The 14,443-nt window shown below is 41.4% G+C and overlaps 1 protein-coding gene across 1 annotated transcript in view; it reads right to left on the bottom strand.

Moving 5' to 3' along the window:
- The window catches only part of LOC117520582 (calcium uptake protein 3, mitochondrial-like), a 103,360-nt gene that overhangs the window by 44,182 nt on the left and 44,735 nt on the right, over positions 1–14,443 (bottom strand). Inside the window, exon 9 of the mRNA XM_034181895.1 lies at positions 14,086–14,181. Within this exon, the coding sequence (XP_034037786.1) occupies positions 14,086–14,181 (96 nt within the window). The remainder of the gene's footprint in view (positions 1–14,085; positions 14,182–14,443) is intronic.

Below are 14,443 nucleotides of genomic sequence, written 5' to 3'. Positions count from 1 at the left end.
GGCAGTGTCCAAATCAATGCTAAAAGTTATCGGTTATTGGTTATCTGTAATAAAGCTAAATTTTTTAGCCGTTTATCGGTTTAGCGTCATAAAAGATAACTTTTCAGTTATCGAAGCTAACTTTTTGGTTAGCTGTGCCCACCACTGGGAATGTTCTTATGCCTCTCTATTAAGCTATGAGTGTCTCTTCACTGACATCTCACAACTTCTGTGTGAGACTCAAGTTGTGGAATTCTCCCTGTTAGGGAGGCTAAAACTCTCTCACCTTGATCAGACATTGTGGTTAAATGAAATGATCTGGATCCTGCACTTGTCACCAGGGTAACACAAAATGGGCGTGTCATTGGTTGGGCTGAGAAATGTGAGATCCTTATTGGATGAAAAGTGGGGCGATACAAAGCCTGGTATTTTCAGTGTCTTTTTTTGTATCGTCCTGTTTTAAGATTTGTATCACCTGATTTCATTCCCACAGTTTTCAGGGAAGTAAAATTGATAGGAAAAGTGTATGATTTATCAGCCCTATTTTTTCTTGTGTCTCATGAGGGCTGGTTTACGAGTGTAGGGCAGATTTTTGTTGTAATATGTGAAAACATTATTTACATCACATACTCTTGGTGATGTTTTCAAATTTCAGTGGTAAACAAACTGAACAAAACGATATTCTAAGAATAAAGCAGGGTTGATAAAACCCAGTATTATCCAACAAGATGGTTGTATTCCTTCAGATTTTTTTTTGGACACCAGGAATTCCACCCATCTGTCACATACTCTCACCATTTTCAGAGACCATCAGTAATCATACAAACTAAAACACAAGGATTATTGTCAATACAAGTCATCACTTTTACAGTCAGTTTTCTTTAAACAAGTCAAAGGATGGATCCATGAACATTTCAAAGTCACTGAATATGTCTTAGACTTGATTTATATCAGTCATTAAGAAATAGAGAAAGTATGGTACTGTATGGAAAATCTGTCTTGAGGTGGCAGTTCTCAAAAACAGAGTGATTGTGCAAACACAAATCTAGTGAGGGAAGCCACCAAAACAGCTCTAAAAGAGTAACAGGTTGTTGTGCTTGTGGTAGGAGAAACTGTGCACAGTGAAATTTTTGTCTGTGGTATCTGTAGTTGTACAGCGTCATAGTGAAGCATTCCAGGGAAACTTTTTTTTTTTTTTTTCTTAAAACAAGACATGAAATTTCATCTTGTTCGCTGGAAAGCACACAAGGCACGAGCCTAGATTTAATCTGTTTTTGTGCATGAAACCTAAAGCTATTCTTCTTTGTTTTTTTAAGCCTTTATCCTTTTGGAAGATTTAAGATCAATTAAGTACAAAATGGCCACATTTCTCCATGTAATGTGGAGCTGTGTCAGGAAGAGCATCTGACGTAAAACTTGTGCCAAATCAACATGCAAATCCACGGTGGATCTGCTGTGGGGACCCCGAGTGAAAACAAGGGAGCAGTCAAAGGGACTGTATCTATCTATCTATCTATATCTATATATGTATCTATCTATCTAGCTATCTATATCTGGGTGATTCTTTAACTACAGGCACTATTGGCCTTGTAAATGTAATTTCCACCACACCATTGCCTTACAATATAAAGCGCCTTGGGGCAACTGTTTGTTGTGATTTGGCGCTATATACATGTACTCTGATGTCACTGTTTATCTCCATAGAAACTACCCAAACAATCTTTCATACAAACTGTTTAAAGGGACATTACAGTGTTGTGGTGGAAATTACAGCAATAGTGTGGGACAACTACATTTTGTTTAAAAAAAAATCACAACAGTTGTATGACATTGAATACCCCAATTATGTTTTGATTATTTTACTGATATTTTATTCAGAGATATTTTAAAACATTAGAAAAAACATTTCATTACCATTCATTTTTTTCATTGAAGATCAAAAGTCTGGGTGTGGGACAAGCACAAAACGGCAATATTTGCATATAATGATGCTGAAAAAAGGTGAAAAAGTCATCATAGACTACTAGAACAAATTTCTTAACACACTTTCATTGTAAAGATAACTATAAAAGTGTGAAATTTCCCCTTTTTTCTGTTTTTCATACAATATGATCAAAGGACATAATAAGTGCCCGTAGTCTAAGAATCACCCATCTATATCTATCTATCTATCTATCTATCTATCTATCTATCTATAAAATAGCCCGTATGTATGTATGCGGCAAGATTTGTGTTCGGGGTGAACTTCCACACCAATTAATGGCCCAGTCACACAGCATTAGCGAAGGGCAACAAAGCCCAAATGAAACAAGAAATCTGGATTTTCATTGGCATCGTTTAACCTTCGCTCTGCTTCGTTCCTGCAGCTGGCGCTTTGTCAGGATTTTTAAACTGTTGAAACATTTGAATGAAGGGCAACGAAAACCAAACCTCAGTTTGTCCATGTTTCGTTTTGCTGACGTATTTTAAATTGTTTGCTTAGTTTTTGTAATGTTAGTGTTTAGTTTGACTTTGTTCGAACAGCTGAATGTTTTCACACAGTGCAGAAGCCGGTTTGTGAGCGCTGCTACTGCTGCGTTCATGTACCGTCGGAAATTACTGGGCAAACTCAGCCTGCTTGCTTGGATTTTTTATTTTTTTTAATCTGGGTGGGGGGTCAGCTTCATTGGGCTCAGGCACCGTATATAGGGAAGAATTAATCTTTTGTGTGGATACAATTAATTATTTTGCCACAAGCAACTGCTGAATTTGAAACGACAAAGTTGTGTAATTTCCGACTGTACTTAAATGCAGCGACAGCTGCAGCTCCTGTGTGCGCTTATTATTTTTTATTAAATATAACAATATGAGTGTAGGAATGAGAATCCAGCCCTTCTGTAAATGTGGCAACAGGTAGATAATTCAGATGATTATATAAAGAGCTGTTCTGGAAGACAGAATTCAGATTGTGGATCAGCTGCAGCTCACAGAAATAACTGCACATGGAGAGTCAATGCGCAGTGTTCACACGGACTGATCAATTTACTGCTCTGATATATTCAATCATCTTTACACTTATATTTATTCCCTGTTTTGACAGTTTTCTGTTATAAATCAATGTGTGTGTGTGTGTGTGTGTATATATATATATATATATATATATATATATATATATATATATATATATATAGCTTAGTAACATGATACAGCTGTTGCTCCAGGAGCATTTCGTTTAAAGCGTCAAGATCGTTAGCTTCGGTTTTGTTAAGTTCCTCTGTCATCCCTTTTGTATTCTTGCTTCGCAGGCTATTCAGTGATAAAGGTCCTTCGTCCACCTTTTCTCAACGAATTGTGACTTTTTTTTTACTTTTTGCCCTTCGCTCAGGAATCATTGTATGCCGTGTGACTGGGCCATAAACGATCAACACCAAACTTGGTACGGTGACTGGGGGCACCAAGGGGGATGTCTTTGGAGCCTTTGAGCTGAAAGCACACGTGCGTGACACGCGTGACACACGTGTACACACACACACACACACACACACACTAGATTAAAGCATCACACACATATTAAGTTCTTTTTGTCTAAGAATTCTAGCAATAATGATTAAAGCTGAATTCTGTAAGCGCTAAAGAAAATAGATTAAAGCATTAAATTAAATTAAATAAGTATAAAATTAAATTAAATTTATGGTGCCCAGTAACCATAAAGAATTAAAGTGAAAGTTGTTTTTTTTCCTAAGATTTCTGGCAATAATGTTTAAAGCTGAATTATGTAATAGATAAATACACTCAACAAAAATATAAATGCAACACTTTTGGTTTTGCTCCCATTTTGTATGAGATGAACTCAAAGATCTAAAACTTTCCACTTACACAATATCACCACTTCCCTCAAATATTGTTCACAAACCAGTCTAAATCTGTGATAGTGAGCACTTCTCCTTTGCTGAGATAATCCATCCCACCTCACAGGTGTGCCATATCAAGATGCTGATTAGACACCATGATTAGTGCACAGGTGTGCCTTAGACTGCCCACAATAAAAGGCCACTCTGAAAGGTGCAGTTTTGTTTTATTGGGGGGGGATACCAGTCAGTATCTGGTGTGACCACCATGTGCCTCATGCAGTGCAACACATCTCCTTCGCATAGAGTTGATCAGGTTGTCAGTTGTGGCCTGTGGAATGTTGGTCCACTCCTCTTCAATGGCTGTGCGAAGTTGCTGGATATTGGCAGGAACTGGTACACGCTGTCGTATACGCCGGTCCAGAGCATCCCAAACATGCTCAATGGGTGACATGTCCGGTGAGTATGCCGGCCATGCAAGAACTGGGACATTTTCAGCTTCCAAGAATTGTGTACAGATCCTTGCAACATGGGGCCGTGCATTATCCTGCTGCAACATGAGGTGATGTTCTTGGATGGCACAACAATGGGTCTCAGGATCTTGTCACGGTATCTCTGTGCATTCAAAATGCCATCAATAAAATGCACCTGTGTTCTTCATCCATAACAGACGCCTGCCCATACCATAACCCCACTGCCACCATGGGCCACTCGATCCACAACATTGACATCAGAAAACCGCTCACCCACACGACGCCACACATGCTGTCTGCCATCTGCCCTGAACAGTGTGAACCAGGATTCATCCGTGAAGAGAACATCTCTCCAACGTGCCAAACACCAGCGAATGTGAGCATTTGCCCACTCAAGTCGGTTACGATGACGAACTGGAGTCAGGTCGAGACCCTGATGAGGACGACGAGCATGCAAATGAGCTTCCCTGAGACGGTTTCTGACAGTTTGTGCAGAAATTCTTTGGTTATGCAAACCGACTGTTTCAGCAGCTGTCCGAGTGGCTGGTCTCAGACGATCTTGGAGGTGAACATGCTGGATGTGGAGGTCCTGGGCTGGTGTGGTTACACGTGGTCTGCGGTTGTGAGGCTGGTTGGATGTACTGCCAAATTCTCTGAAACGCCTTTGGAGACGGCTTATGGTAGAGACATGAACATTCAATACACGAGCAACAGCTCTGGTTGACATTCCTGCTGTCAGCATGCCAACTGCACGCTCCCTCAAATCTTGCGACATCTGTGGCATTGTGCTGTGTGATAAAACTGCACCTTTCAGAGTGGCCTTTTATTGTGGACAGTCTAAGGCACACCTGTGCACTAATCATGGTGTCTAATCAGCATCTTGATATGGCACACCTGTGAGGTGGGATGGATTATCTCAGCAAAGGAGAAGTGCTCACTATCACAGATTTAGACTGGTTTGTGAACAATATTTGAGGGAAATGGTGATATTGTGTATGTGGAAAAAGTTTTAGATCTTTGAGTTCATCTCATACAAAATGGGAGCAAAACCAAAAGTGTTGCATTTATATTTTTGTTGAGTGTAGATAAAGGGAATAGATTTGTCTAAGATTTCAAGCAATAACGATTAAAGCTGAATTCTGTAATAGATAAATACAATAGATTAAAGTATTAAATCATTGGTTGCCCAGTAACCATAAAGAATTAAAGTGAAAGATCTTTTGTCTAAGATTTCTAGCAATAATGATTATAGCTCAATTCTGTAATAGATAAATGAAGAATACATTAAAGCATTAGCCCAGTAACCATAAAGAATTAAAGTGTCTAGCAATAATGATTAAAGGTGAATTCTGTAATAGATTTACAGATTATTTCTAGCAATAACGGTTAAGCTGAATTCTGTAACATAAATAGAATAGACAGATAAAGAGAATGTGTGTGTATATATATATATATATATATATATATATATATATATACACACACGAGGGCTGTCCATAAAGTATAGGTCCTTTTTATTTTTTTCAAAAACTATATGGATTTCATTCATATGTTTTTACGTCAGACATGCATGAACCCTCGTGCGCATGCGTGAGTTTTTCCACGCCTGTCGGTGAAGTCATTCGCCTGTGAGCACTCCTTGTGGGAGGAGTCGTCCAGCCCCTCGTCGGAATTCCTTTGTCTGAGAAGTTGCTGAGAGACTGGCGCTTTGTTTGATCAAAATTTTTTCTAAACCTGTGAGACACATCGAAGTGGACACGGTTCGAAAAATTAAGCTGGTTTTCAGTGAAAATTTTAACGGCTGATGAGAGATTTTGAGGTGACACTGTCACTTTAGGGACTTCCCACGGTGCAAGATGTCGCGCTGCGCTCTCAGGCGGCGTCATCGGCCTGTTTCAAGCTGAAAACCTCCACATTTCAGGCTCTATTGATCCAGGACGTCGTGAGAGAACAGAGAAGTTTCAGAAGAAGTCGGTTTCAGCATTTTATCTGGATATTCCACTGTTAAAGGAGATTTTTTAATGAAAGACGTGCGGACGGGTCCGCGCGTCGGGACGCAGCCGGCGCGGAGCGGCGGCACAGGAAAAACACCTCCGTGTTGATAACCATTTGTAAAATCCAGGCGGCTTTTGATGGCTTTCAGTGGAGTGAGTATATGAGAAATTGTTTAACAGCATGACATGTTCCAACTTGTCCTTAAGGCTTCCAACGGAGGTGTTTTTCCTGTGGCGGAGCGTCGCGGCGGCTGCGAGCCGACGCGCGGACCCGTCCGCACGTCTTTCATTAAAAAAATCTCCTTTAACAGTGGAATATCCGGATAAAATGCTGAAACCGACTTCTTCTGAAACTTCTCTGTTCTCTCACGACGTCCTGGATCAATAGAGCCTGAAATGTGGAGGTTTTCAGCTTGAAACAGGCTGATGACGCCGCCTGAGAGCGCTGTGCGACGTCTCGCACTGTGGGAAGTCCTTAAAGCGACAGTGTCACCTCAAAATCTCTCATCAGCCGTTAAAATTTTCACTGAAAACCAGCTTAATTTTTCGAACCATGTCCACTTCGATGTGTCTCACAGGTTTAGAAAAAATTTTGATCAAACAAAGCGCCAGTCTCTCAGCAACTTCTCAGACAAAGGAATTCCGACGAGGGCTGGACGACTCCTCCCACACGGAGTGCTCACAGGCGAATGACGTCACCGACAGGCGTGGAAAAACTCACGCATGCGCATGAGGGTTCATGCATGTCTGACGTAAAAACATATGAATGAAATCCATATAGTTTTTGAAAAAAATAAAAAGGACCTATACTTTATGGACAGACCTCGTATATATATATATATATATATATATATATATATTAGGATAACGTCAAAACTACTCCACCTATTTTGACAGAATCAACACAGATAGATATTATGCCATGGAAGACTCCACTAAATTTTGGAGGTTTCGGATCCAAATCCGGATTCTAGGTAAAGATTTCACTTTATATAGTCTTTGAAGGATTACGTAAAAACTACTCCATGGATTCTCACCAAATTTGCACCATAGATAGATATAAGGGCATGGAAGACTCCACTGAATTTTGGAGGTGATCCAGATCCGGATTTGTGGATGTCAGAAATCTCTGACTGCTCTTGTTGTTGTTGTTATTATTATTGTGGAATTAAAAAACAATACAGCTCATATATTCATTTTGTTGGAACTCAGTTTGTGTTGACATGGGGTGAGGGGCATCAAACTGCTTTTATTATGACTTTGAGATGTCTAAAACATTTACCCAGTTCTCTCTCTCTCTATACGAGGTCTATTAGAAAAGTATCCGACCTTATTATTTTTTTCAAAAACCATATGGATTTGAATCACGTGTGATTACATCAGACATGCTTGAACCCTCGTGGGTATGCGAGAGTTTTTTCATGCCTGTCGGTTACGTCATTCGCCTGTGGGCAGTCTTTGAGTGGGGAGTCGTCCACCCGCTCGTCGATTTTTTTCATTGTTTAGGAATGGCTCAGAGACTGTTGCTTTGTTTGATAAAAATTTTTTCAAAACTGTAAGGCACAACTGAGTGGACACCATTCAATAAATTCAGCTGGTTTTCGGTAAAAATTTTAACGGCTGATGAGAGATTTTGGTCTGGTAGTGTCGCTTTAAGGACGGTCCACGGCGCCTGACGGCGATCTGCGCTTCGAGGCGGCAGCGTCTTGCCGTTTCAAGTTGAAAACTTCCACATTTCAGGCTCTGTTGACGCAGTAAGTCGTCAGAGAACAGAGAACTTTCAGAAGAAGTCGGCATGAGGAGTTTATTCGGACATTCCATTGTTAACGGTCATTTTGTAATGAAAGAACGTGCGGGCAGAGTCGCATGTCGGGCTAGACCCGACCGCGGGGGGTCGCGGCAGGAAAAACACCTCCATTGGAAATCTTAACGGGCAAGTTGGAACATGGCCAAGCTGTTAAACAATTTCTCAGTTACTCACTTGTTGAAAGCCATTAAAAACCGCCTGAATTCTACAAATGGTTTTCAACACGGAGGTGTTTTTCCTGTCGCGGCGCACACAGATTTGCCGAGTCGTCACGGAAACCTCATGCCGGCCTCTTCTGAATCTTCTCTGTTCTCTCACGATGTCCTGGGTGAATTAAGCCTTAAATTAGGATGTTTTCAGCTCGAAACAGGCCGACAACAGCGCCTGGAAGCGCTGCAGGACGTCCCGCTCCGTGGGAAGTCCTTACACCGACAGAAACACCCCATAATCTCTCATCAGCCGTTAAACTTTTCACAGAAAACCAGCTTAATTTCTCGAATAGTGTCCACTCGGATATTCCTCACAGGTCCAGAAAAAATTTTGATAAAGCAACGCGCGCTGTCTCGAGCAGCGTGTGAAACAAAGGAATTCAGCTGAGAGGGCGGGACCACATCTCACTCAAGGCCTGCCCACAGGGAAATGACGTCACCGACGCGTGAAAAAACTCACGCATGCGCACGAGGGTTCAAGCATGATTGGTGTAATCGCATGTCATTCAAATCCATATAGTTAAAAAAAAAAATAAAAGGGTCGGTTTATTATCTAAGAGACCTCGTATATATATATATATATATATATACTGTATATAATTTTTTTTTTGTTCCTAATGTCAAAGGAAGCTGTGAGAGAACCACCCGATTAGAACCGCATTTCAGACAAACTTTAAAGTGTAGGTGACACAAAAAATGTGCACAAATAATCACTAAAAATGATGAAATGTTGATATTTTAAATAATCCTGAACAATAAAAGTTGATAAGTGCAGGGGTGAAGGATAAACAGCTGTCTGAAGCCTGCGCTCTATTTCAGCCCTCAGCCGTGGCCATATTGTTCCTACATCATCGAGAGAAGGGCCCCTGCTGATTCAAGCCCAAATCAATTGCAAAGACGGCAGAGGTTGAGCTGTTTACGGACGATTTTTTTTTTTCTAATGTGGAGCTTTTTTTTTTTTTTTTTTAAGTCCAGTCTGAAGGTGATTCTGAAGCAGTTGTGGGGGCGCAGCCTTAATGTTTTGAGCCTTATTTCGACCACAATGAGGGAGACTAATCCTGGGAAGAAAACCTTCAGTCTGACAACAGTGATGATATTGGCAGAGTTCAGAACACAAAATGGTGATTATAAAAGAAATAAATAAATAATGCATGCAAGCCATGCCGGTGGAGATGATAAACTTTTTTTTTGGCAGCTCTTTGGTCATAATCAATTGATTTAAAAAAATTACTATATGTGACATCAGGATAAAAAAAAAGTGATGAGGAAGTGTGGATTTTTTATTTTTTTTTCCTCTAAGAAACAGGCACATACATTTCTTTTTTTTTGTCTTTCGGCTGTTCCCGTTAGGGGTCGCCACAGCAGATCAATTGTTTCCATCTCACCCTGTCCTCTGTATCTTCCTCTGTCACACCAACCACCTGCATGTCCTCTCTCAGCACATCCATAAACCTCCTCTTTGGTCTCCCTCTTCTCCTCCTGTCTGGTGGCTCCATCCTCAGCATCCTTCTCCCTATATACCCTGGGTCCCTCCTCTGCACATGTCCAAACCATCTCAATCTCGCCTCTCTGACTTGGTCTCCAAACCGTCCCACCTGAGCTGTCCCTCTGATATGTTCATTCCTAATCTTGTCCATTCTTGTCACTTCCAAAGAGAATCTCAACATCTTCAGCTCCGTCTCCTGTCTTTTTGTTAGTGCCACTGTCTCTAAACTGTACAACATAGCTGGTCTCACTACTGTTTTGTAAACTTTCCCCTTCACTCTTGCTGATATTCTTCGGTCACAAATCACTCCTGCCACCTTTCTCCACCCACTCCACCCTGCCTGCACTCTCTTCTTCACCTCTCTTCCACACTCTCCATTACTTTGAACAGTTGACCCCAAATATTTAAACTCATCTACTTTCACCACTTCTACTCCTTGTAACTGCACTATTCCACTGGGCTCCCTCTCATTCACACACATGTACTCAGTCTTGCTTCTACTGACTTTCATTCCCCTGCTCCCCAAAGCATATCTCCACCTCTCCAGACTAGATTCAACTTGCTCTCTACTCTCACTACAGATCACAATGTCATCTGCAAACATCATAGTTCATGGGGACTCCTGTCTGATCTCATCTGTCAACCTGTCCATCAATATTGCAAACGAGAAAGGACTCAGAGCTGATCCTTGGTGTAATCCCACCTCCACCTTGAATGAGTCTGTCATTCCTACTGCGCATCTCACCACTGTCACACTATTCTTGTACATGTCCTGCACTACCCTAACATACTTCTCTGCCACTCCAGACTTCCTCATACAATACCACAGCTCTTCTCTTGGCACCCTATCATAAGCTTTTTCTAAGTCAACAAACACACAATGTAGCGCTTTCTGGCCTTCTCTGTACTTCTCCAACAGTATTCTCAGAGCAAACATTGCATCTGTAGTGCTCTTTCTCTGCATGAAACCATATCGCTCCTTACAGATCTTCACGTGTTTTCTAAGCCTAGCTTCTACTCTTTCCCATAACTTCATGCCGTGGCTGATCAACTTTATGCCTTTGTAGTTACTGCAGCTCTGCACATCATCCTTGTTCTTGAAAATAGGACCTAGCATACTTTGTCTCCACTCCCCAAGCATCTGTTCACTTTCCAAGATTTTATTAAACAATCTGGTAAGAAACTCTACTGCCATCTCTCCTAGACATTTCCATGCCGCCACTGGAATGTCATCTTGACCAACTGCCTTTCCACTCTTCATCCTCTTCATAACAGCCCTTTACTTCTTCCTTATTGGATCTCTTGTACTTCCTGATTTACTCTCACCACATCATCCAGCCTTTGCTCTCGCTCATTTTCTTCATTCATCAGCTCCTCAAAATATTCCCTCCACCTTCTCAGCACACACTCCTCACTTGTCAGCACATTACCATGTGCATCTTTTACCACCTGAACCTGCTGCACATTCTTTCCAGCTCTGTCCATTTGTCTGACCAATTGGTACAAGTCCTTTTCTCCTTCCTCACTATTCAACTTCTCATACAGCTCACAATATGCCTTTTCCTTCACTTTCGCCACTTCTTTTGTCACCTTACGCCACATCTCCTTGTACTCCTGTCTACTTTCTTCATCTCTCCGACTATCCCAAAACTTTTTCGCCAACCTCTTTCTCCTTATGCTTTCCTGGTCCTCTTCATTCCACCACCAAGTCTCCTTGTCTTCCTTCCACTGTCCAGATGTCACACCCAGTACTGTCCTAGCTGTCTCCCTCACCACATCTGCAGTACTTTTCCAGTTGTCCAACAGGTACATACATTTCAAATCTAAAAAAAGACATGAGGGACTGAAAATATCAGTTATTTTTAAAATAAATATTGTTTCCTTCTTGAATACAGTTAGTGTACTGTATGTTAGTAGTGTAACACATTATTATTAAACATTTAATCAATTTACACAAGGAGTAAATAATATAGTCTTACCTGTCCGTTTCAGTGAGATCATCTTTAAAGTTATTCACTTTTACAAAATGACATCTGAAAATAATTTAATTCCTTCTGTCCTGGCTGAAGAAAAGTCCATTTGTCACATGGGAGTTTGGTGCCAGGTTACAGCGCCGGCAGTAATCCGTTATTGCGGCTGATGGATCAAGTTTCAGTTGTTAATGAGCCGCTTTGCGCTGTAAATTAAAGACTCCTAGTTCCTCATCTGCTCATAACATCTCAGTCTCGCAACAACATCATCCCATGATCCACAAAACAATAAAATGAAATAAAATAATCTGAAAATACTCAGTTTTGCCTCCGTGTTGAGTGGAGAAGCTGCAGACACCATGCTTGCCCGCTCATCAATATAAGTGTTCCACCTGCCAATCAAAAGGATTCTGCTGGTGAGAATTAATTGTTCTGACACTGAAAACATGGCGCATCATGGACCTGAACCACTCAGTGGAAACGGGGCTGTCAGTAGCTTGTAAAAATCCATAAATTAATGGAGCTATTTAGATAATGGTTCTGGTGTTAATATCACTTCCTCCTTCTTCTTCAGTGTCGGGACTCACCAGGAAGTTCCTGGTTTTTATTGGTGTGCAGTTCAAAATCTGAATATTCGAGGGCTGTCAATAAAGTATAGGTCCTTTTTATTTTTTTCAAAAACTATATGGATTTCATTCATATGTTTTTACGTCAGACATGCTTGAACCCTTGTGCGCATGCGTGAGTTTTTCCACGCCTGTCGGTGACGTCATTCGCCTGTGAGCACTCCTTGTGGGAGGAGTCGTCCAGCCCCTCGTCGGAAGTCCTTTGTCTGAGAAGTTGCTGAGAGACTGGCGCTTTTTTTGATCAAAATTTTTTCTAAACCTGTGAGACACATCGAAGTGGACACGGTTCGAAAAATTAAGCTGGTTTTCGGTGAAAATTTTAACGGCTGATGAGAGATTTTGAGGTGATACTGTTGCTTTAAGGACTTCCCACGGAGCGAGACGTCGTGCAGCGCTCTCATGCGCCGTCGTCAGCCTGTTTCAAGCTGAAAACCTCCACATTTCAGGCTCTATTGATCCAGGACGTCGTGAGAGAACAGAGAAGTTTCAGAAGAAGTCGGTTTCAGCATTTTATCCGGATATTCCACTGTTAAAGGAGATTTTTTTTAATGAAAGACATGCGGCCGGGTCCGCGCGTCGGGACACAGCCGGAGCGGTGCGGCGGCACAGGAAAAACACCTCCGTGTTGATAACCATTTGTAAAATACAGGCGGCTTTTGATGGCTTTCAGTGGAGTGAGTATATGATAAATTGTTTAACAGCTGGACATGTTCCAACTTGTCCTTAAGGCTTCCAACAGAGGTGTTTTTCCTGTGGCGGAGCGTCGCGGTGGCTGCGAGCCGACGCTGCAATCCGCCCGCACGTCTTTCATTAAAAAAATCTCCTTTAACAGTGGAATATCCAGATAAAATGCTGAAACCGACTTCTTCTGAAACTTCTCTGTTCTCTCACGACGTCCTGGATCAATAGAGCCTGAAATGTGGAGGTTTTCAGCTTGAAACAGGCTGACGACGCCGCCTGAGAGCGCTGCACGATGTCTCGCTCTGTGGGAAGTCCTTAAAGTGACAGTATCACCTCAAAATCTCTCATCAGCCGTTAAAATTTTCACCGAAAACCAGCTTAATTTTTCGAACCGTGTCCACTTCGATGTGTCTCACAGGTTTAGAAAACATTTTGATCAAACAAAGGGCCAGTCTCTCAGCAACTTCTCAGACAAAGGAATTCCGACGAGGGGCTGGACGACTCCTCCCACAAGGAGTGCTCACAGGCGAATGACGTCACCGACAGGCGTGGAAAAACTCACGCATGCGCACGAGGGTTCAAGCATGTCTGACGTAAAAACATATGAATGAAATCCATATAGTTTTTGAAAAAAATAAAAAGGACCTATACTTTATTGACAGACCTCGTATATCTCTTCAGCAACTGTGCACCAGGAAATGATCAATTTGTTTAATTTTAGTCTTAAATACTCTAAAAAAAATTACATATGGCGTCACCTACACTTTAAGTGTTTTGGCCATTTGTGGGGATCATCGTTATCACCTTACTGTAACAAACATTAACAACATTAATTTAAATATGTCTGAAGCTGTGAGGAAACATTGAGTTGTTGATCAGCATTCCAAGATTCAATGATTAAATAAACAATTACTCAGTCCATGGTTAACTTCACTGTAGCTTGGTGCAATTGTGCCATAACACAGAGTTACAGTGTTGCACACACACACACACACACTGAACCTGTTATGTGACATAAAGACGACATCACTACCTCACTGAGATCAGAAAGCAGAATTTGACTTGTGTCACGTCTGAGAACATCCCACATGCCACGGGCCTCTGCATGCTCACTGTGTTTATTATGGACCTGTGGCAGCAGGTGAGGCACAGCTGTTAGACGACAAATGACATCTGGCAAGTATTAGATATACACACACATGCATGCACAAACACACACAAAACCTGAGAGAATGCACACGAAGCAGGACAGCGATGCTGCACAGACCTTTTGACTTTCCTCATCTTTACAGTGCCGATTTAAGCAAAGTGACTTATTATATTTGTCCAACTCAAAATTTGTGATTAAATCAACTCTACAGTTCAAAGTACTTAAAATATTGTGTCCTAAA

The sequence above is a fragment of the Thalassophryne amazonica genome, chromosome 11, assembly GCF_902500255.1.
Source record: "Thalassophryne amazonica chromosome 11, fThaAma1.1, whole genome shotgun sequence".
NCBI classification, from domain to species: domain Eukaryota; kingdom Metazoa; phylum Chordata; class Actinopteri; order Batrachoidiformes; family Batrachoididae; genus Thalassophryne; species Thalassophryne amazonica.
Note: the sequence above shows the minus strand (reverse complement) of the source record. Positions and strands in the feature narration are given on the sequence as shown.